General features: G+C 39.9%; 1 protein-coding gene across 3 annotated transcripts in view; it reads left to right on the plus strand.

The window, feature by feature from the left end:
* The window catches only part of LOC145342182 (START domain-containing protein 10-like), a 36,331-nt gene that overhangs the window by 5,578 nt on the left and 6,000 nt on the right, over positions 1-24,753 (plus strand). For 2 of the 3 annotated variants that reach the window (XM_080187510.1, XM_080187511.1), the window contains exons 2-4: positions 18,975-19,117; positions 22,277-22,380; positions 24,478-24,595. In XM_080187510.1, coding sequence (XP_080043636.1) covers positions 18,975-19,117; positions 22,277-22,380; positions 24,478-24,595 — 365 coding nt within the window. Of the gene's footprint in view, positions 1-18,969; positions 19,118-22,276; positions 22,381-24,477; positions 24,596-24,753 lie in introns of all 3 variants that reach the window. The other variant, XM_080187509.1, reaches the window with a different exon arrangement.

Here is a 24,753-nt window from a genome sequence, read left to right on the forward strand (position 1 = left end):
TTAAATTGTGTCATAGGATCTTTTAGTCTATCAAGGAGGATAGATAATTTATTAACACTTTATTTAAAAGAGGGACCCTTTAACAACGCTGCACTGAAGCGTCAGCCTAAATTTCAACTTGAGTCTCCAGTCGAGGGCCTGAACTCAAGAAGTGTGAATACCACCTACGTTCCTACCATTGAGCCAGAGCTAAATCTATTATAACTCTAAAGTATAATGGTAATGTGGTAATCGTATGTATATTGGCTCTGAATTCCTGGTAAAGAGATTGCCGATTGTAAGTGTAAATAGAGAGAAGGAAGAGGTGAAAAAGAGAAATAAAAATGCAATTGTATAACAAGTGCAATATTTTCTGATTTTTTTTTTAAAGGGCTAATGTTTCAGTTGCAGACCCTTGTCTAGCATGTTGGCCCATCTTTTCTCTTCAGATGCAGATGGACCAGCTGTAAATTTCTACAATTTTTTTTATTTCATGTATTCTTTGGAGTGCATCTTAACATTTCTAATACCCAATACTACTGTGGGGGCAGCAGTATCATTGTGAAATCTGCAGTGGCTCATGGAGAGAGTTGACCATCACATTCATAGTGCAGCACAGTAGTTAACATTGCTTCCTCACAGCCTTAGGGACCTGGCTTGGGTCACTGTCTTTGTGCAGTTTGCATGTTCTCCCTGTGTCTGCATGAGTTTCCTCTCACAGCCTGTTAGGTGCATTGGGCATACTAAACCCTCTCTTGGCGTACTCAAAAGATGCTACAGTGTGGCAGCTAGAGGATTTTCACAGTAACTTCATTGCAGTGTCTCCACCACACTTCGTGTGGAGAAAGGTTTTCTCAGATCATGTTTGCCAATTACTTTAAATCTGTGCCCTCTCCATTTTTTGATTCTTTATGAATGAGAACAGTTTCTCCCTAGCAGCTCTGTCTAACACTTTGAGATTTTGAATACTTCTGTCAAATTTCCTCTTGCCCTTCTCTGAGGAGGGGAAGAAGTCTTAACTTCTCTAATCTACCTGCATAGCCAAAGTTTCTCATCCCTGGATTTGTCCTTGTTACTGCATTTTTTTTTCTGATGTGCTCATCCTCTCTAATGTCTGACACCCAGAATTGGATGCAATACATCAGCTGAGGTAGAACTATTCTCTTATGCAAGTTCTACGTGACTTCCTTGCTCTTTACTCTACGGCCCTGTTAATAAAGCCTAGGATACTGTGCTTTTATTTAGCCTGGTATTGCCCACATCTTACAGAACTAATTTAAAAAAAAATTATCTTAACTAGATTGTAGTTTTCTCAACATGTCTTGCTGCCTTCAATGACTTGTGAACATATATATCCAGCTCTCCTTGCTCCTGCAATCCCTTTAGAATTGCATCCTCTACCTTATATTCTCTCCACATTCTTCCTACCAAATGAATCACTTCATGTTTCTCCACAGTGAACTTCATCTATCACCTTTCCGTGCATTCCATCAACTTGCCTACATTCTTTTGAAGTTCTACACTATCCTCCTCATTGTTCACCAATGGTTCCAAGCTTCATAACATCTGCAAATTTTGAAATTGTGCCATAAGTACCAAGATCTAAGTCACTAAAATAAGTCAAAAAGAGCAGGTGCCCCAGTATTGATCCCTGGGGCACTCCCTGACAAACCTTCCTCCAGCTTGAAAAACATTCATTAATGATCACTTGCTATTTCTTGCCATTCAGTAACTGTGTCACCACTTCCTCTTTTATTCCATGAGCTTTTTGAATTTTGTTCAAGTTGTATCAAATGCCTTTTGGAATTTTATATACACTACATCAACAACATTGCCCCCATTGACTGTCTCAGTCATCTCTTCAAAAAACTCCAAGTAAATTAAACCTGATTTTTTTTTAGTCTTAAGAAATCTGTACTAGCTTTCCAGATTGGAATCTTTCCAGCTGAACCAGATTTTCTTGGTATTGCCCACATCTTAAAGAACAAATTTAAAAAAAAATTGTTACCTTAACTGGATTGTAGTTTTAATCAAGCGGGGAGGATGCTGTCATTGTGAGATTACAGATACATGTAACAAAGGAGTTTTTACACAGCTCAAACTGAAGTCCTCACTTAACACAAAGTACTAGTACCATATCACTGGTTTGGGCATCTTATTGTGCTGCAGCATTAAAAATATGCACAAGTATTTCAGCACAAAGAGGTAATGCTAAACTATGACTTTCTTGTTTATGGCACACTGATTCAAACTGACAACACTTAGAAAATTGCAAAGTATTTTGAAGTTTTCTATGCTAATAGATTGCTTTGTGTCTTGAATAAGTAGAATTTTCATGATCTTAAGGACTTTGTCATCAATAATTAAGGCTGACAATCCCTGAAGTAGTGTTGTTATTGGCCCCCTGCTTCATGAGGGGAAAATGGGTGCATGCTAATAGCACGTGGATATATGGGGATTCTGGGTTGCCCAAGCATCAGAACCACCCCACCTGCTTTTCCAGTGGAGTCCAAAGGACTGTGATGCACAACGTTTGGCTACAGGAGCTGCAGCAGTATGTTCCATCACAAAGCATGCACGCACTAAGGGGCAATTTGCCATAGCCAATTCACTTAACCTCCATGTCTTTAGACTGTGGGAGAAAACTAGAACACCCAGGGAAAACCCACACACACATGGGGAGAACATGCAACATGCAGACACCTGGGTCCCTAAGCTGTGAGGCAGCTGCATCAATCACTCTGCCCATAATTACCAATCCTGAAAATAATAATAGCTTAATTATATGAATTTTCAGTATTATGACATATATTCAATGGCAAGTTCTAAGAGGTAGTTTGATGTGTGTATCACTGAAGTTCCACAATATGAACCTCCTGCCATGTTTATTTTCTCCCTCTAGAGCTCCTGTTTTGCCAGGCTATTTTGGCAATTCTTTTCCTTTCTGAAGTAAAGAACAAGAACTTGGGATTGCTGCTTGTTCAAAATATTACACTTGAATGTTGAAGTTTGCAAAGTACTTGTGGGAATCCACTGGTGTCAGTAGCTGCTGTTTGGGCCCAAAGAGTGTAACTTCATATCAAAGTTCTAGAGTTTTTCTTTCACATGATGGTAACAAATCAAATGTCAATATCTAAGTCAGACATCCAGGCTGTAGATTTGGCCATAGACTCTGGTGTAACCAGCATTGATGTGTTTTAGTTTACCTGAGAATTTCTCCTGTGGGCAGTGTTCAGCGATGTGCTTTGTGCAGCTCCTAATCTGAAGCTAATCACATGATGGGGTGCTTTAATCTTCCATTTAATGGAGAGGGTGGTTTCACAGTCACTTAACAGCATTGTGAATGTAAGCCTACTTGTGATACTAATAAACTGTTAATTTAAAAGCATCCATCTGGTTCTGAAGTTGGCTACAGTTTGTAAGGAGAGTTTCAATTTTCAGGTTTTATTATGGTCTCCTCTTTATAGAATCTATTTAGTATGCATTTGTTGCCAGCATTATGCCAAGGTTATCAAAAGAGATAATGAAAGGCTTTGACAACAGTCTAAAATGGCCTTCTAGATCAATTGGTGTTAAGCTGGTCACCTTGTAACACCATGATAAGACGGTCACATGCTTTCTGTAAAGCGATGTAAACTGTTCTAATTGGAATTATAGCTGGAAAATGATAAAAGACTTGTATTTAATACTATTTATAAGTTTGTTTAAATATCTCTGATGTTAAGAACAACTATGTAATAGGCTAAAAAACTGTACAGTCAGCAACAAAAAGCTTAAATTGAGAAATTCTGTCCAAAACACTGATCCCTCTGTTATGCTTATGAATGCAGAGCATATGCTTTTCAACATGGCCTCAAGACTGTTATTTAAATGTAGAGGAACTAAAATAACTTGATCCTGTTTACCATCAGAACAAGGATCTGTATAAGCAGTGCAAAGTTTAAAGAGTTCACTGTTTACCTTGGCACGGGGCAGCCAGGTTAGGGTTGTGCTCGGTGGTCATCAGCTCTGGATCAATGAAAATATAAGCTCATCCAGTTCTTGCTGCCCTTGTTTTGTTTATCTAATGAATATCTGGAACACTGGCCATTATGGCATGTGCATGATTTCAGGAATTTGCCTGATTTTTTTTTTGTTATGCACTGTGCATAAGCCATCAACTAGCCTATGCAGGAAGATGCTTTTACATTTTACAGTAATTAGAGTCATTTCAAATTTGGATGCATAATACCATACATCAGTGAAGAAAAAGAGCTGGCAAAACAAGTAGCAATAGTTGGGTAAAGCCACACGTTAGTTTTAAAGCCTTGTAGGTCTTTAAGAGAAAGACAAAAGAACTGCTAAAGTTCCATATTACAGATGTACTGGCAAATAAAAAGAAAAATCTCTTATTTCCATTGAGAAGGGATTTTACTCCAATATATACAGAAAAAGAGAAAAGCGTTTCTAATGTTGTTTCAAAACAACAAAACAAGGGAGCAAAGCCGAGAGGACCACAGACACAGTAGTACAACTGAAATGTATACAAGCAAAGTGGCATAAAGTGGAAGCCAAAATATCTCACTTACAACCCTGCATAGTATGAAATATATTTTATAATGTTTAGAATACGTTAGAAGTGGGAAGTGATGCTCCACAGGGATCTATCAGGATAACTGCTGTTCATTGAACATGTAAAGAATACGGATTAGAAGCTGGAGGTAAAGTTTTTAAATTTCAGGTCTCTGCCACATTGGACATACAGCAAACTGTGAAGATCTGGATCAAAACACACAGGGACAGAACAGAAGAAAACGAGCTCAGTAGTAGACTGGAAACAAAATAAATTCAGTATAGTAAACATACAAGCCCCTCAAGCCTGCTCCACCATTCAATAAGATCATGGCTGAACAAAGTGTAACTTCAACCCTACATTCCTGCATACCCCTGACAATCTTTCAACTCCTTGTTAATCAAGAATTTATCTAACTATGCCTTAAAAATATTCAAGGGTTCTGATTCTGCTGCCTTTTGAGGAAGAGAGTTTCAGAGATTCACAATCCTCAGGGAAAAAAATCTCCTCCTCTGTCTTAAATGAGTGACCTCTTATTTTTAAACAGTGACCATTAGTTCTAGATTCTCTTGACAAAAGGAGACACCTGCACCATGTTTGCCCTGTCAATACTCCTCAGGATCTTGAAGATTTCAATTCAGTCACTTCCTTATTCTTATCTCTGATGGAGACAAACCTTTCCTTGAAAAACAACCTGTTAATTCCTAGCATTAGTCTGGTAAATTTTCCGTGAACTGTTGAAATGTTTCTAATGCATTAACATCTCTCCTTCGATGAGAAGACCAGTATTATGCAAAATACTCCAGACGTGGTCTCACCAATGACCTGCATAATTGAAGCATAACCTCCTTACACTGTAATCAGTTCCTGTCACAATAAGTAAAACATTTTATTAGCATCCCTCATTACTTGCTGAAGCTGTATATTAATTTTTTTGTGATCCATGCACTAGGACACCCAGATGCCTTTGCATCTCCAAGCACTGCCATCTCTCACCATTCAGATAATTCTTTTCTGCCAAACAGTTTTACGTTTGTCAGATTATGCTCCATTTGCCAGTTTTTTTTTCCTCATTCGCTTAATCCACATGCCCTTGTAGCTTCCTTAATATCCTCTTCACAATTTACTTTCCTATATCTTTGTGTTGTTGACAGATTTAGCAATCATACCTTTGGTCACTTCATCTGTGTCATTTATATAAATGGCCAGAAGTTGAGGTTGATCCCTGTGGTATAACAGCAGTTCATTTTGATAGGAGTAGGGAGGCCAGACCCACATTACTTTTTATATTCCAAGTAATAGGAGTGGAGCTGCAGGAATACAGATGCATAAATTGCTAAAAGAAAGAACACACATTGTACTTTTTCCGGTCTTGTCAATCAATATAGTGGAGTAATTTAAAGAACAGTTGAATACAAAATTGAGGAGGTATTGTTAATTTACTAAAATTTTAGACTACAGTCGAGTATTGTATGGAGCTTTGGTCTACAAAGCACTGAAGTTCAGAAGATCCTCACGTTATTAGTTGATGCAGCAAATTACTTTTGGAGTAAAGTCACTTGTTTGGCCAATGGTAGCAACCATTCTGTGCCAGTAATGGTATGAATAACCAGTTGAATGATGTTTTATATTTTCTGAAGTTTTAGAAGAATAAATAGTCTCATTGAAACATACAAGATTCTGAAAGGGCTTGACAATATAGGCACTGAAAGGTTGTTTCAGCTGGCTGTGGATCAAACTGTTTAACATTTTACCTTGAGGATCTGATGTGGCATGCACTCAGTTCTGCACTGGACTTTCAGCCAAGGTTATGCGCTCAAATAATGGTGGGTATGAGACCTGTACAATCTTCTGACTGAAACAACTTCCCAAGTTTCCTTCTCTGTATGAACCAAATATCTACAAGATGCATCAATGCAACGGAGGAGCAAACAAAACATAGTTGAGGATGATTTGCTCCAACCAATAATTAATTTGATAAATATACTATCCAATGTAGTACCGAGCCATATAAAACAGTAAGTTTCCATCTGAGTTGACTATCAACAAAAGTCGATGATGCATTTGACCACATAGGCTGAAGATTTCAGCGCAAGAAAAGGAAAAGCCAAGATTCCTGCTCAATATTGCTAATAGTAGAGATGTAGGTAGCATAGGAAGTAGGAGCAGGAACAGTTCATTCAGCCCTTCAAGCCTGCTCTATGATTCAATATTATCACGGCTGATCCTCAATCTCAGTCATACCCCATGCTTTTTGATGCCTTTAGAGTCTATAAACCAATCTTTCCTCCTTCAATATATTCAGTGACTTTGTCCCCTCAGTCTGCTAGAAAATCTCATGTTCACCACCTGTTGAATGACGATGTTTCTTTTCAACTGTTCTGAATGGCCTATCCAGTATCCATAGACTGTGGCCCCTTGTTCTAAGACCCCCAGCCAGAGGAAACAACATCCAGTCTACACACAAATTTTATACGTTTCGATAAGATCCCCTCTCATTCTTCTAAACTCCAGTGAACACAGGCCTAACTGACGCCGTCTTCTTGTATAATAACCTTGCTAACTTAGCAAATGACTGGTGAGCCTTCACAGCACTCACTGGCAAGCATATCCTTTCTTAGATAAGGAGACCAAAACTGCACACACTACTGCAGGTGTGGTCTCACCAAGGCCCTGTACAGCTGCAGTAAGACATCCTTGCTCCTGTGCTTTGTTCTTCTGCAATGAAAGGCAACATAACGTTTGCCTTCCTAACTGCTTGCTGTACTTGTGTGATTGCTTTCAATTATTTTTATTCAGGTACCTTGTATGTCAATATTTGCCAATCTATCACAATTTAAATAATTCTTTGCCTTTTTCCTACTGAAGTGGATAAGTTCACATTTATCCATGTTATACTGCATCTGCCATGTATTTACTCATGCAACTTGTCTAAATCACCTTGGAACCTCAACAACCTCCTCACTACTCATGCTCACACACCAAGTTTTGTCATTAGCGAATATGGAAATATTACATTTGATCCCCTCGTTCAAATCATTGTGATTAGCTGAGACCCAAGTACTCATTTCTGCGGGACACCACTAGTCAAGGCTTGCCACTTTGAAAAGGGCCTGTTTATTCCTCCTCTTTCCTGTCTAACCAATTCTCAATCCATGCCAATATATTATCCCCAATCCCATGCACTTCAATTTTGCACAGGAATGTCTTGGGACTTCATCAAAAGCTTTTTGAAAACCCAAATACACTGCATCCTCCTTGTTCTCCCTTATCTATTCTCCTAGTTACATATTCAAAAAAACTTCAGTAGGTGTGTGTGAACATGATTTCCCTTTAATAAATCCATGTTGACCTTGTCAAATCCTGTTTATCTTTCAAATTGTCCTGTTAGTGCATACTTTAGAATTCCTTACTATTGATGTTAGGTCAACCAATTTGTAATTCCTTGTTCTCTCTCTCTCTCTCTTTCCCGCCCCCGCTTAAATAGTATGGTTACATTTAACACCCTCCGATCTGCCAGGTCTCTTTCAGAACCTGCAGAATTTTGGGACGTAACAGCCAACATATCCACTTGTTATATGACCACCACCTTTACTACCCTAGGAAGTAGATTATTAGACCTGGGGATTTATTGCCTTTCAGTCCCATAAAGTTTTTCAGCATTTAATTTCCTTTTATTCCTCCTTCTCATTCGATCCTTGGTGCTCTAACTTTTCTGGGAAGACACTGTCTTCCTCTGTGAAGATTGAACTGAAATAGTTGTGTAACTGCTCTGCCAATTCCTTATTCTCTATTATTCTCCAATTTTGGACTGCAGGGAACCCATATTTTACTAATCTTTAATCAGGATTTGATTAAACTTGGTTTGGTGCTCTCTTTTATCCTCTGCCGCAGCCCCTCTTCCTTTATTCCATCTTTTTGTTTGTGGATTTATTGTCTTTCTGTTTAACATGCCATATAGTACACATTAAATCCATTGCAACCCTGCTGAATGAGGAGCTATTTAATAAACATCGACGTCATCTATCGCTGCTGGTTGTTCAGAGTAGACAGACTGAGTGGTAATTGCATTTCTACTACTTTTTGTGGATGGAATATAGTTGGACAATATTGCCTGAGTTAGAGCTGCAATGGAACAATTTCCATAGGAGTATGGCTAGTACTGGAGCACATACTTTCAGCTCTCAGCCAGAATATTGGTGGGGCCTATAGTCTTTTGCTTTATCGATGCAGTCAGCTGTTTCTTTCTATCACGTGGAGCTGGTTTGGCTGGAAACGGATATTTGTGATAGTGGACACTTCAGTAGGAGCCCAAGATGGATCATCCGTTTGACACTTTGACTGAAGATTGTTGCAAATGCTTCAGTGTTTTTCTTTTTCCTCAGTCAAATGCTATGGTTTGACATAACTAAGGTTGGGGATGTTTGTGGAACCTCCTCCATTAATTGTCCACCACCATTCACAATTGGATGTGGCAGAATAGAGAACTGATTGTAGGATTGCTTAGCTCTTGTATTTGGCGTACTGCTTCTGCTGTTTAGCGCGCATAGTCTTGTGTTGTAGTATCAACACTTGACATCTCATTTTTAGATACACCTGCTGCTGCTCCTGGGATGTTCTCCTACACTCCTTTTATTGAGCTCATTTGGTTTTTTAGCTCAATAGTAATGGTAGAAAAAGGATATGGTGCCTCATGAGGTTACCTGTGTAGTGGAATACAATTCTGTTGTTGCTGACAGATTTGATAGATGCCTAATCTGAATTGCTGTATTTGTTCTGAATTTGTCCCATTTGGCATGGAACACTGCACAGGGTGCTATTACTGTGAAGATAAACTTTGTCTCCGTCAGAATTGTACAATGATCACTTCTCTCAATAGTTGTCATACACATCTGTTACAAGTGGATTGCTGGGAATGGAGTTTTTTGCCCCTCATTCTCTCATCACCTGTTGCAAGCTCAATCTGCCAATTATTTTGTTTAAAATCTAGCCCAGCCAATAGTGATGTTGATATCCCTCATCTGGAGTATGTCTTGTTCCTTTGCTACCCTCGGTGCATCTTTCAACAGTCCTCGACACAGAGTACTCATAGAATCATAGAACCCTACAGTACAGAAAGAGGCCCTTCGGCCCATCGAGTCTGCACCGAACACAATCCCACCTAGGCCCTACCCCCATATTATAGCCACTAATCCCTCTAAACTATGCATCCCTGGACCCTAAGGGGCAATTTCTTAGCATGGCCAATCAACCTAACCTGCGCATCTTTGGACTGTGGGAGGAAACCAGGAGCACCCAGAGGAAACCTACTGATTTAGCAGGTAAGTCAGGGCAATTAGTGAAGCAGCAGGAGGTTTTCTTCATTTTTTTTTGTTCCAGCTCTCAACAGCATCATTGCAATGTTTCATCTAATCTGCATGGCTACCTGAAAATACAGGCAACTGCAAAAATATTTAAAGGGTATGTGCGCTTAAACAGATTAGTCATACAGTACAAAAAGGTTAAGAGTACATTGGTCTGGAATCAACCTTATGGTCTCCAAGAGCTATTCTGTTCTGACTGATAATGCTGCTATCTCTGGTGGGACAGAACATACTCAGGAATGATGATTTAAAAAGTCTGAGACATTGGCTGAAGGCTGTATGCACAGAATCATACTTGTGTTGGGCATTTTCTTGACCAGTCTATGGGTCAGCTCTCCAAGTTTTGGCACATATCCCCAGATGTTAGTCTCTGTTGTTGCCAGCGTGTCAGGTTCTCAGGTTAATGCTGGCTGCTTCATACCATTTTGTTTTCGCTTCAAAGCCACTGAGAAATTATAACTTAGTGATTTTGCTCAACCATTTCAGAGAGCAGTTAAGAGTCTTACACATTGCTGTATGTCTCTAGTCACATAATGGGCCAGATGAAGTTATGATGATTATTTCCTTTCTTAAAGGACATTAGTGAGAAAGATGGGGTTTTGCAACAATCTAGTAGTTTCACGGCCTCCATTACTGTACTAGCTCTTTATTCCAGTTCTGGTTAATTGATTTAAATTCCTGTACTGCCATCATGCTATTTGAACTCCTGTCTCCAAATCTTTAGGCCAGATTTCTGGTTTCCTGCTCCAGTAACAGCCGTTTGCCATTTCAGTTAACTCTACCCATGTTGTGCTCGATCAGATTCTTTATTCCGATAAGGAATGGCAGATTAAATTTGCATGTCTTGGAAGTAATTGAGCAGAAAGTTTGTGCCATCTTGATCAAATAATTTGTGGGCAAAAAGAACCTTGAAGTCACATATACATCTGCCCTGTAACATTCCATAAATAGCAAATAGGAATGACCAGTTTTTTAATGATATTATACAACACTGAAGAAGGCCATTCAACCCACCATTCTGATGCAAGCTCTTTGAAAACCGTGTCCAATGAGTCCCATTCTCCTAACGTTTCTCCATGACCCTGTAATTTTCTTTATTTTCAAGTACTGTACATCCAGTTCCTTTTTGGATGCTCCTGTCAGTTTTCAGGTAATGTTTTCTAGACCACAAAATAATAAAGTTGTTGTTCTCCTTTCCCTCTTTTATATTCATCTTGCGTATGGCTGTTGGTTGTCCATTATAGTGCCAGTGAAAACAACTTCTCCCTTTTTTCTCGTTATGCCCTTGGACCCAATCTTGTTCATGCTTATACTATGATCTCAACTAATTTTACTACTGGCCAGCCAGATCCCACAATAGTACTGTGGCTTAATAGATTTTAGCTTTTTTTTGTTTAGAGACATGGATGAACAGAGTCACAGAACTGCCAATTAACTTTTAGCAATGGAATCAAACTTTGCTTAAACAGAAGAGTAACTATAATACACTACTTGTTCACCTCAGTTATTTGTTTATTGGTTTTTATAGATTTATAAGGATTATGCAAGTTTTTATTTATTCATGTCCCAAGTCAGCTTACATTAATATTGCAACAAAGTCACTGAAAATTCCCTAGTTGCTGCACTCTGGTGCCTGTTTGGTATACTGAGAAAGAATTTAGCATGGCCAATGCACCTAAGCAGTGCATCTCTTGGACTGTGGGATGAAATGTGTGCACCCAGAGGAAACCCACGCAGACATGGGTAGACCCTGCAAAGTCCAAACAGACAGTGACCCAGGGCCCTAGTGCTTTGCAGCAGCAGTGCTAACTACTGTGCTGCTCACAATTTGCAAAATATAAATTGTATTCTAATATTCTCAGTAAGTACACAGTCCATGTACACCAATAGGTGAAATGTAGTCAGACCCACCATGTTCTGAAACCAAGTGACAGATGCCACCCATAACAACTTACAGATTTCTCATCAAATCCCTGTAGATGCTTGTCACATTGAGCCAGTTGGTTTAACTGGAACTCTGACTTGCACATGTGTTTCCAAACTCCACTCTAACTTTGAAATTTTCTCTCACACAAAGCTTTCTCTCCAATGCCTTCATCAAAGATCTGCATCCAGAATTTCGTCCTCCTTTTCAGTATTCTGCCATGGAACACGTATTTGGGTTTCACACAATCTTTTGGGTACCCAGCCACGTCAACAGAACCGTACTGCTTTCACAGGCTGTATTAAGGTGTCACTAACCTTTGGAATACTTCAGATGTCTGGCTACTCAAGGCAACTTCACCAGCTTTGCATCTTGCAGCTCTGTGTATAACAGAGCCTCCCTCTACCCTTCTCTTTAGCTAACAATATCTTGTTCAGATTCCAGTTCTTTATCCCTTTGACTTCTGGGACTCTTTAGAACATAGAACATAGAACATAGAACATTACAGCGCAGAACAGGCCCTTCGGCCCACGATGTTGCGCCGACCAGTTACAAAAACAATGACCCACTAGCCTATACCAATCCCTTTTCGTCCATAAACCTATCCAGAGATCTCTTAAACGCCCCCAAACTAGACGCATTTACAACTGCAGTAGGCAGGGCATTCCAATCCCTCACCACCCGCTGGGTAAAGAACCTACCCCTGACATCCGTCCTGTAGCTACCCCCCCTTAATTTAAAGCCATGCCCCCTCGTGCTAGCTTTCTCCATCCGAGGAAAAAGGCTATCACTATCCACCCTATCTAAACCTCTAATCATCTTATATGTTTCAATAAGATCCCCTCTTAGCCGCCTTCTTTCCAACGAAAACAACCCTAGATTCCTCAGTCTCTCCTCATAGGTTTTTGATTCTTCTTTGTGGAAATCTGCTTTCTGCAGTTATCATCCTCATGTCCAGCTTTCCTGGCTCTAGCTTGAGACAGACTCAAAAAAAAGTTCCCATTCCAGGAAGAGCCTCTGGTTGCTAAGCAAAAGCTTAGTCTTTTAAAAGACTATAATTGCTTTTACATTGTAAAAGCCTCATTCAATACAGTTTAAGGTGAAACTATAAGCATTGCTTTTTTAACATGAAGCAAAAACATTTTTAACTCTTAGCACAGAAGTTCGGAAACACATTCAGATTAAACTGATACTTTGACATTGTTTGAACCAACTCTTTCTTAACGTTTATAAGGAGCAACAATACCTTCCTTAATTTTCATTCACTGTTTATGAAAACAAGGATCCTGTGTTTTTTTTAAAATAACCTTACAAACTTTTCCTGTCGTTTTCAAAGATTTATGAATGTGAACCTTCAGGCCTCTGTTTTTGCACCTTCTTTAAAATTCAGTATTTTGTTTACATTTTATTCTCTCTCAACCTTCTTGCGAAATGCATCAATTCTCACCTCTCAGCATTAAATTTCAGTTGCTATTAATTTGACTATTTCCCCAGAATATGTTCGCTTCTGTTTATTACATCTCCACAGTTTGTCATCTGAAAACATTTCAGAATTATGGCTGCTATGCTAAGTTAATGTTCGTTAATGGTGCAGACCAGGAAAGCTGATTCCAATGGAATTTGGTCTGAGGATACCAGTCATAGATAAGGCAAGTAAAGTAGCTGATTCAGATCAGCAAGCCAACACTGATGACAAGTTACATTTATAGCCAGTAACTTCTATTGAGCTATCTGATAACGTATTCTAATTTGGACGGACTTCCCACTTTTCAAATCTATATATTTGCTAGTAATGTGCCATTTGCACATTCTGTAGAAAATTTGCATTCTCTGGTGTTTGGGAAATGTTTTAGTTACGGTGCTGGATGAATTGGCACGAGACTCGCCCATCCTTTTAAATATTTGCCTCGTGAAAGTAGAGGTAGAGTTGGACATGGGGTTGTTTGCATCTTGCTGCAACACTGATTTTAGTGACACTATGTTTTTTTTCAGATTACTTAACCACTATTTGACAAAGAAACCCAGGGTCTCTAGAATGTCAGTATAGGTATATTTTTCTTTTGCAGCTTTTAAAATCTGAATTGTTTTCACGAAAAGGTGGCTTTTAATCTACTCCCTGCTTTTTGCTTAAGGTAATAGACATGAAGGGTGGGAAATTAAAGCACTTGATGCCCCACCCAGCATCCAATAAGTACAGCATTAGACTTTGCTTTCAACCCCACAATTGAACAGTTTGTAGAAGTCTTGGCTTTTCTATTTGAACTACTAAGATTTAGCTGAGATTGGCAGCACAGAATCTACTTGAAAGTCTTGAGTATATTGTGTTTTTTAACAACTGAACTATGTACCGTTGAGGGAACTCCATCCTGGTCTTTGCATATCTCCTATCCTTCTGTAAACTAAGCCTGGCTCTGGGTCATGTACCTTTTTTTGTATCACATACTCAAGTTAGACCAAGTAAACTGACATTTTTACAAGTCTTGTGTGTTTACTTTTATTGTTATAGCATTATTGTGATTACAATGTTCTTGCTACCCCAGCTCCCTCCTTCAAGTCCTTGAAGTTAATGTTCAGGTCGTTTTGGAGGCTCTGTAGCCCTTCCACCTCATTTGCCATTCTGTTGGGAGTGATATACTCTGGTTCTTGTTGGTTTGGTGTTTGGCCTGGCACTTAGGTATGTTTTCAGCTCTTTTGTTGCTTGGTTGATTTGGCAGTGTATGGTTGTTGGTGCTCTTGATTGTCTCTTGCAAGGTGGATGAAAATTGTATTCATCTGCTTGGCAGTGCCTTTTCTTCCATTTGGGCCAAAAAAGAAGCTTTCTGAGGCTAAGGAAAGATATGTCTGTCATTGAGTAGCATACTTGTTTACCTTTTTTTGGTTTTTTTTTGATAGTGTGGGGCTGCTCCAAGGTTCCAGCATCCTTTGGGGTTCTGGCACACTGGCTGGAAGTTACTGTTTGTGCACAGTTGCTACGTCTAGTTAAAGGTAGAAGCTCCTTCTTTGGTACCACTTTCATCAAAGGTTTTATGATCTTGTGGATGCTAGGTTAGTCAGGCCAGTGGGGACTTTCCAGGATTTGGAATAATGATGGACTAACCTGCTCTGTAAAATAGAATTGAGATTGAGAGTCTGAATACTTTTTAGTGTTTGAACACTCAGGAACTTGTTATCCTGGTTGGTAATCTTGACATCACTGCTGTCTGGAGGAGATCTAGCAATATACAATAGCGGGGTACATGTATGGAGCTGACTCCATTCTAGTTTTTTGTACATATCTATCCTCCCCTACACTGGGTCATGTGCCTCCTTGCATCACTTGCGTGAGCAGTATTGTATTCATTCCACATTAACCCTGTATGTACCAGATCCTACTACAGAAAGCATTTTGATTACAATAGCAATGATCTCCTGGAATATGGTCATTAGTTTCATATTATCTGTGTGTTTATACATTCCTGGGATAAAGCGTAGGGTTGGGACTTGACAGTTCAGGAAAGGATAAGAAAAGGCTTTTTTTGGCTGTAAAATGTTCCAGCAGGATATCATCCAATTGGGGAGATAGTGGAATAGTAATCCAAAGTCCCAGGCTAATGGTTTGGGGACACTGGTTCAAATCTCAGCATGGCAGCTGGTGGATTTTAAAATTCAATTAATAAATCTGGAAAATAAAGTTAGTCTCCACAATGGTGACCATGAAGCTACCATTGGCTGTTGTAAAAATCCATCTGGTTTACTGATGCCCTTTAGGGAAAGGGGAAATCTGCATTCTCACCTCCATCATGACTCCAGATCAACTGCCATGTATTTGATTCGTAACTGTGTTCTGAAATGGCCCAGCAAATTACTCCATTCAAAGACCATTGGAAATGGGGAAACAAATGCCTCCCATGAAAGAATAAATTTTAAACAAATCTCATTTGAGGGTTACTGATTTTGTATTTGTCCTCTGGATCTACTCTCACAGTCGCACATGGCCTGTTTACACAAAGTTGCCCTTTTAGATGCTTGGATAATATTTTTCCCTTCCTTCAGTTTCAGTGCTGGGTTATTCTTAATTTAGTGCTGGAAATCATCCTTGTTGCATTTCTTCTAACCTTCCTATTTCCCCTAGAAGATCTGGTTCTCCATGTTGTAAAGTATTCCAGGATTTTAACTGGAGTTCTGAGGACTGAATACTGAATTTTTTTTTCTATTAAAGTAGGTTCTGACGCATAAATCTTTACAAAGGATTGTCAGGACTTGGGTATTAATTATTTTCTGGTGTATAATTTGCATCTCTCAGGAATTGAATGCTTTGTTCCACAATCATGGTTTGAATTTCACCTTCTGGACTAGGTTTGGGGTAAATATGGGAACAACTATAGACAATTACATTTGTTCTGTATGAAATGTGCATTAGATAAATGTTAAAGAATAGTGAAGGGAGAGAAGCATAGCAACACAAAAGGGATTTGGTGAGGCCTTTGAAGGTAAGGAAGGAAGAGGTAATGTGGAGATAGTGACAGACAATTTGGGAGGTGAGAACAGATTGGCAATCCATTCAAGAGTTGAATGAGCATGATTTCATCATAGGCTAATGTTGGAAGAGCATAATTTTAGGTACAGTGATCTATATCTGGAGGAGGTTGTAAGTTAGGCAAGGCCGTAGCGGGGTTTGATGGCAAGGATAAGACTCCTGGTAATTTTCTGGAACAAAGGAAGACACTGACACTCAGCAAGAATGGGAATGTAGAATTTAGCAGGGGTGAAAAGGTCAGAACCATTCCGCCTAACCTGCACATCTTGGACTGTGGGAGGAAACTGGAGCACCTGGAGGAAACCCATGCAGACACTGGGAGAATGTGCAATCCCCACATAGACCCAAAGCTGCAATTGAACCTGGATCACTGGCACTGAGGCAGCAATACTAACCACTGTGCCATGAAATATGAATCATGATTTTAGAAGCTGAGAGATTGTGGCCAAGGTGGCTGACCCTTCAGAGATGATTTAACATAAATCTTGTGATGGATTGCCTATGGGGGGGAATTTAGTTTGAATGTGTCAAATCTTGTAGTCTTGTCCAGGGAAGTGAAATTGAGGCTAAAAGTGCTGTATAAACATAATGTTGTACAAAGTTTAGCTCTATCTATTGGATCTTCTTCCTTTCGTGGCTTCCATTTTTTAAATGACACTGATCAATCTATTTGGCACATGGGCATTGTATTCATTGCTTTTGTTGCCAAGATTTAAAATCCCCAGTTAGCAAATGAGATTCTTGCAAATGATGATTCTTTGGCTGACCACAAAATTGTCCACGGAGAATATATGGATAGGAATTAAAATCATGTGGAGATGCTGGCATTGGACTGGAGTAAACACAGTAAGAAGTCTCACAACACCCAGGTTAAAGTCCAACAGGTTTATTTGGTAGCAAAAGCCACTAGCTTTCGGAGCGCTGATCCCTTGTCGGGTACCTGACGAAGGTTGAGAGACTTCTTACTAGGAATTAAAAATCAGCTTTCATTCTTTAGTTTAAATTGTCAAGATAACAAAGTTTTCCCTAACTCTCACTGCTAGTTTTAATGTTCCCAAAGGAATAGATTCATTCTTTTATTAATTAATTAGAAACATTCAGCATTGAAGTATTTTAGTAGTTTTGTTGTCATTTATTGATCTTGGAGGCATGGCTGTGAAAGTTCTAGGTTGCTTGTGTTCTGAATTCAGCTGTTGGAAGCTGTCCACTTTCTTAGACTCTGCACCTTTCTTAGGTCAGCTGTTGTGAAACTATTGAGTCATTGCCTGTAGTCATTAGAATTTGCAGTTAAAACAAATTAACTTGGCCGTATGGGTGAATTTTGCTTATTTTGTAATGAAATATGTATTACCTGGAATAATAAAGATTTTGCTTAACCTATTGGTTTTCAAAGTCGGGTGATGGCATTGGGCATAATTAGAATGATGAATAGATTGTACATTCCAAAAGTACAACATTCATTATTCTAGAGAAAGAAAGCAGTGGAGAATATTTCAGAATAAAAGAAAACTGGTACTTTCCACAGCTGTTCTTTTACTCAATTGTGCTATTGGTGAACTAAGCAAATGTATTTTTTTCCCTTCAATTCTGCATATACAGAAGGAACTGTTTCAATGTCAGTTCGAGTTGTAAGCTGGGTGTGTTAGTCACATGCCTGCCCTTATGGCCAGTTGCTGATGCAATGACAAACTGAAGATAGAAAAACAGTCATTGTATGAGGTATGGTAAGAAAATGATAGCATCTAAACAGCCCTCTACCAAAGTTAAAATCTGATCCTTTGAGAGGAAGGAGCAGTTGCATTCTCAGCAGCCATTGCTGAGTGTGTATCTCTTTGTAGTCTTGCCTGTCAGTAGGTCACCTTCACTTTCAAGGCAGGCAGTAATTTTTCATCGAGTTTAGTCTTCAACCTAAAAAAAATCCAAAATCTTGCCTTTGAAATGAATAATTAGTCATTGCAGTTGATCTGATGTTAAGACCTTGAATAGAATTGCCTTTGCAACAGCCTTGGTGATGAGTAAATATTGCTGTCTCTTAGAAGTGATTAAAAATGGAAAACCAGAAGAAAAATGAGATGCCAGGCAACTATTACTTATGTTAATCCTGCAGCGCTTTCTCTTTTCACCAAACCTGCACATGTTCATTCACTGTTTGAATTCAATCATTTCCCTTCGCGTTCTCTCTTCCCCTCACATTCTCTCTTCCCCACCTCCACAGAAGTGTGTAGTGACTTCTCCTGGCACTGAGGCAATGTGTCATGAAATGTGAATTATGGTTTTCGTAGCAGAGATAGAGGCCAAGGTGGCTAACCTTTGAGATGATTTAACATAACTCTTGTGATGGATTACCAATGGAGACTGAGTGCATTAAATCTTTGCCAGGAGTGTGAAATTTCATGTAAACGTAATGTTGTACAAAGTTTAGCTTTCTGTTAAGTCTTTTCCCTTTCATGGCTTCCATTTTAAAAAAAAACGACACTGTGATCAAGCTGTTCTCCAGATATCATGGCTCGTTGAGAACTTGCTGCCCCAGGAATCCCAATCTTCTGCTGATGCTAGTGTGTCTAGGGTGATGTTATCACTTTTTCCTTTTGGCTTTTTCATGAACTTTAACAACTCATTCCTGTTTCTGTTTCAGTGTAGAATGGGACTTAAAGATGTGTCTGCAGAGACAGTGTATGATGTGCTGCATGATAATGAGTACCGCCGCAAATGGGATAAGCAGGTCATCAAGACTTTTGACATTGCACGGCTCACAGTGAATGCAGATGTTGGATATTATTCATGTGAGTACATCTGAGGGTTGACCAAAGTTCGTGAATTGTGCCCTGTTTCTCTAGGAAATTAACTTGCAATTGTTGAAATTGCAGCACAGAACATTTACAGCTCTCTATATTCTTAAAAAAGCCTACTGTAAATTATAAACCAATATCAAAACACGCACTGGAATTCATACTAAGCTAAGGTTTTTAAAGAAACCTTTAATGCTTGTTTCTCGTGTCAAATCCCATGAGTTCCAAATGAACAATTAAGTCTTGCTCTCTTGGTTTCCTGTTCCATTTTCTGTAAAAATGTTGTCTGAGATCCATTGGGTAAACATGATGTGTTAAAGCAGAAAAATCAGGAGGTAGGATACGTTTGCACAGTTAGGGTTGCTAATTTGTCTTTGTGCTCCTGGACTAAGAAGGGAAGTCACTATTCAATGCTTCATCCTGGCAAATGTGTGGATATCTGACTGACAGGGTTTGAACAGCCTGTTGCAGCTCACATCTGTGCTCAGAGGAAGAATAGCAACTTTGGCAAGGCACTGAAAAGAAGCTGGTGCTTATTGAATTGTATAATGTTTTGGTTCTTGAATTTTAATGTGAGTTGCAGAAATTTATAAGGCCTTGATAAATCTGTCATAACTATCTGCAGGGAAGGGCTGTGCCAGTGAGCTGTATTGCTGGAATATAATTTCTGTTCGTTTTTTTTTAAAAAAACCCACACGTGATACAAATTTGACAAGGAGACACATTGGGATGATCTGTTCTGTCTTCTAGTGTGAATTCCATGTCTTATGTAAGACTTGAGAAGGAAATCTCGGAATCTGAACCATGTAGATTTCCTTATTTGCATCGATATGGCCCAGTCCCCTCAAATCTTTTCCCTAGTGGGAGTTAACAATTTTAACTCGCCTAATAAGAGGAGAAATCTAACCTTCTCACTATTGGTTGGTTGTTTTCATGGACAACACCTGTTTTTCAACATTGTTGTATCAACCTATAACAGCAATTTATGTTTTCAAAATCTCAAGTGCATCACACAGATTTGTTTAAAAATTGAATTATTATAGACAGAATTCTGCACAGTTTTCTTCTCTCAATTTATACCAAAGATATAAGAACATAAGAACATAAGAAATAGGAGCAGGAGTAGGCCATCTAGCCCTTCAAGCCTGCCCCGCCATTCAATAAGATCATGGCTGATCTGTCGTGGCTCAGTTTCATATTCCCGCCCTCTCCCCATAACCCTTAATCCCCTCGCTTATCAAAAACCCATCAACCCGCGTCTTAAAAATATTTAGCGAGGCAGCCTCCACCACGTCAACGGGCAGAGAATTCCAGAGATTCACCGCCCTTTGAGTGAGTGAAGAAGTTCCTCCTCAACTCTGTTCTAAACCGCCCCCCCCTTTATCTTGAGGCTGTGCCCCCTAGTCCTACTGTCCTTTGAGTGGGAAGAGTCTCTCCACCTCTATCCTATCCATCCCATTCATCATCTTATACGTCTCAATGAGATCTCCCCTCATTCTTCTAAACTCTAACGAGTACAAGCCTAGTTTATTCAGCCTCTCCTCATAGCTCAACCCCCTCAACTCCGGTATCAGCCTAGTAAACCTCCTCTGCACTCCCTCCAAGGCCAAAATATCCTTGCGTAAGTGTGGCGCCCAAAACTGCACACAGTACTCCAGCTGCGGCCTCACCAATGCCCTATACAGCTGCAGCAAGACCTCCCTACTTTTATATTCAATCCCCCTCGCTATGAAGGCCAGCATCCCATTAGCCTTCCCGACCACCTGCTGCACCTGCAGGCTGGGTTTTTGCGACTCATGCACAAGGACCACGAGGTCCCTCTGCACCTTCGCCTGCTGTAGTTTTTCGCCACGTAAGTAATAGTCCTTCCTACCATTATTCCTACCAAAGTGGACCACCTTGCACTTGCCAACATTAAATTCCATTTGCCAGTTCCTGGCCCATTCGCCCAGCCTATCTAGATCCTTCTGCAGACTCTCCACACCCTCCACGCAATTTGCCGTTCCACCAATCCTGGTGTCATCAGCAAATTTCGACACCATACACTCGGTTCCCTCCTCCAGATCATCTATATAAATGGTAAATAGCTGAGGCCCCAGCACCGACCCCTGGGGCACTCCACTAGTCACCAACCGCCAATCCGAATAGCACCCATTAACCCCCACTCTCTGCCTCCTATTTGACAACCAATCCTCTATCCACACTAACACCCTACCCCCAACTCCATGCCCCCTTACCTTCTGCAATAACCTCTTGTGAGGTACCTTGTCAAACGCCTTCTGAAAATCAAGAAAGACCACATCCACTGGTTCTCCTCTATCCACCGCCCTAGACACATCCTCATAGAACTCCAATAAATTTGTCAGACACGACTTCCCCTTAACGAAACCGTGCTGCGTCTGCTCTATCAAGCAATTCCCCTCAAGATGTCTCGCTATTTCCTCCTTGATGACGGATTCTAACATTTTACCTACAACAGACATATTGCATAGAAAAATATATTGCATAGAAAAAAAATCAGCTCTCCCACCAGTGCCATAAGATCTTTAACATCTGCTTGATCAGAGAGATAAAACAGAGTCCTTTGATTTAATGTCATTTCTCTTATTGCACAAGATTGTCAGCCTAGATTTATAAATTCTCATGCTGCTTTGGAGCTTGAATCCACAATTTTCTGATTATAAAATTGAAACTACAGACCAACTTGGCACATTGACTGTGTAGTTTGATATTCAGAGTTACAAGACAGGTAGTACAGTGGTTAGCACTGCTGCCTCACTGCACCAGGGACCCAGGTTTGATTCCTGGCTTGGGTCACTGCAGAGTCTGCACATTCTCTCTGCTTGGATTTCCTCCGGGTACTCCAGTTTCCTCCCACACTCCAAAGATGTGCGGGTTAGTTGATTGGCCATGCTACATTGACTTTAGTGCCAGGAAGATTGGCAGGGTAAATGCATGGGGTTATGAGAGTGGGGCCTGGGTGGGATTGTGGTTGGTGCAGGCCCAATGGGCTGAATGGCCTGCACTGTAGAGATTCTATGATTCTAGGTTGCTTTATCTGGATGCTGATTTGTCAAGGAGTGCTGTATGGTGAGAACTTTTTGAAAAATTTCTTCAGTTTTTTTGTGGTTATGTTTTGTTTTTCTCCCTTAGGGAAATGTCCAAGTCCCCTGAAAGACAGGGATGTGGTTACTTTGAGGTCATGGCTCGTCACGGATAAAGATTACATGATCATCAACTACTCTGTGAAACATCCCGTAAGCGTGGGTCTAAGCACCCTATCTCCAATTTGTGTTTCAGATAGCGAGAAAGGAACTGTATACAGCTATAAAAGTCGAGATAGCATGTCATTCTTAAGCAATTCCCTTTGCTCAAGAATTTGTTGCATCCAGTTTTGTTTCAGTTCAAAGTTGACTTTTTGTTGTAATCTGAAAAGCAATGTTTACAAGATGCTGGATGACTCTGTCAAATTTGGTGATCAATGCTGATCTGAAATTTCTACTTTTTAATATCATCATTAGTGCAAATGCTGAGGACTAGTTAAGTGTTTTTGTTTCCTGGCAGGGGTGCTATGACAGCAAATCTTGTAAATTTTATGTTTTGCTCTCTATATTGGAAATGCAATTGGCAACTCAGTAATATAAATGAACCTTGCCTATGATCTGATTTTAGAGTTTGAAAATAAGTAGTCTAGAGTCCAGTGTTTCAATAATGAAAACAATGTTGGAAATACTCAGTATCTGGAGGAGACTATGGGCTAAATTTTTCAAAGACTTTGGGTGTGGAATTGGGAAGGCATCAGGTGGTCTGACGTGTTCCTTTTGCCAGGCCATTTTGCCAACAGTCAGGAAAGGTGTCAGACAACCCATCTGGAGATCAATTGAGTGACCAACTAAGGACTTCTTGCCTCCACTGGCATTTGACCAGCAGGGGGTAGGGTCATGTGGAGAGACCACTAAATGGGCTTAATTGGGGCCTGGTGGTCTCCTATTTTGCCCCATGAAGAAGTTCCAGTGGCAATGACAAGTCCGGTGGCCTTGCTGAACCTGTGCTTCATGACTTCCCCAGTCTTCCTCAACCATTTGGCACCTTGAACTTTATTTACCTGGTTGAGAGTGTACATTCATTGATGTGTGCTGTTTCTAACCCCAGCAGTGGCCACTGGTGCCAATGGTTTGCTAAGTAATGGCCTCTGATTTGATTGGTAGCTCTTGGGTTGGAATCAGGTGACAATCACTTAATTGCCTACTGCCTATAAAATCTCATCACCTGCTGAAGTGAAGTTGTTTTCAGGGGTGGCTGGATCCCTGCCACCTCGGCAAAATCCCCACCAAAGTTTTAGGTCTTTGACCTTCACTTGGAACTATTCTGATAAATGGTCACAGATCTGAAACATTAGCAGGATTAGCAGCAGAAATATAGCTAAGTATTTTCTATTCTTGTTTCACATTTCCAGCACTCGCACTATTTTGCTTCTGCATTGGTGTTCAGTGTTGCCATTGTGAAAACGTGTAAAGGTGTTTACAGTGGTTTTAGCTTTTGATCTCCAATGGTGAGGACAATGGGTCTCAAACTGACAATTGTGTTTTGATTTTCCAAGTTGTGGTGATGCACTAAAAATAGTATTGAAAACAAAACTGCAGTCCTCCTGAGTGTTGCACGATCAGCCAAGTTAAAGAAACCTTGATCTTGTCCAGCTTATCAATTAACTCCTGTGCAACCAAATTGTGATCTGACATCTTTGGTCTGCATGACTCAACCCCACAGATGCATTTCTTACATTTGTGGTAGTGGGAAAACAAGGTTCCTTTGTCAATCAAATATATATTTACTTTTAAAAATGTTTATTCTATAAGCATCCACTTGTAAAGTGCCTTTCATTTAATGTAAAGCAGCTATTGACATATCAGGTCATTAAAATTGAACAGAAAATAGGATTGTTGAAATTATTGAAAACACTGAACTACATTTTGAGGTGGTTTTGGAAAGCGAGGAAAAGTTGCAATTGGAATAGTCTTGGAAAGATTAAATCAGTTAAACCTACAGCTGTGAAACTGAGACAATGACTTATCCTTAAAGGATTACTGCTAATCAGTACATGATTTCAGGGCATGTATTCTCAACAAACAACCCTCTTAATATTCCATTTTTTCCATTTGCATTTGAGTGATTCCTAGGGAATATGTAATCCAATAAAGAAAGAAATAGGTGCAAAGTGGCTGGTATTTACAGATTTCACAAAGAAATGAACACGTTGTGGTCTCACTCTGGTTGGTGTTAAATGTGTTTTAACTGCCTTTGGTAAAGACCAGGCACCAACAGCCTGATAGTCATAGTTCCTTTCCTTTTAACAGAAATACCCTCCTCAGAAGGATCTAGTCAGAGCTGTGTCAATTCTAACAGGTTACCAAGTTCAATCGACTGGACCCAAAAGCTGCAATCTTACGTACATGGCTGAGGCAGACCCCAAAGGTAAGGATTTGCAATTGAGCATTGTAGTTTAAACTGATGTGGATGTGTGTGCAGCTGAGAATGAAATCCAGGGATAGAGTGAGAAGATATAGTTGCTGAAACTCATTAGCCATGATTTTACTGAATGGTGGGAGTAGGTTTAAGGACTGAACAGCCTA

Source organism: Carcharhinus amblyrhynchos, chromosome 4 (assembly GCF_965287045.1).
Source record: "Carcharhinus amblyrhynchos chromosome 4, sCarAmb.v2.hapA, whole genome shotgun sequence".
NCBI lineage: Eukaryota > Metazoa > Chordata > Chondrichthyes > Carcharhiniformes > Carcharhinidae > Carcharhinus > Carcharhinus amblyrhynchos.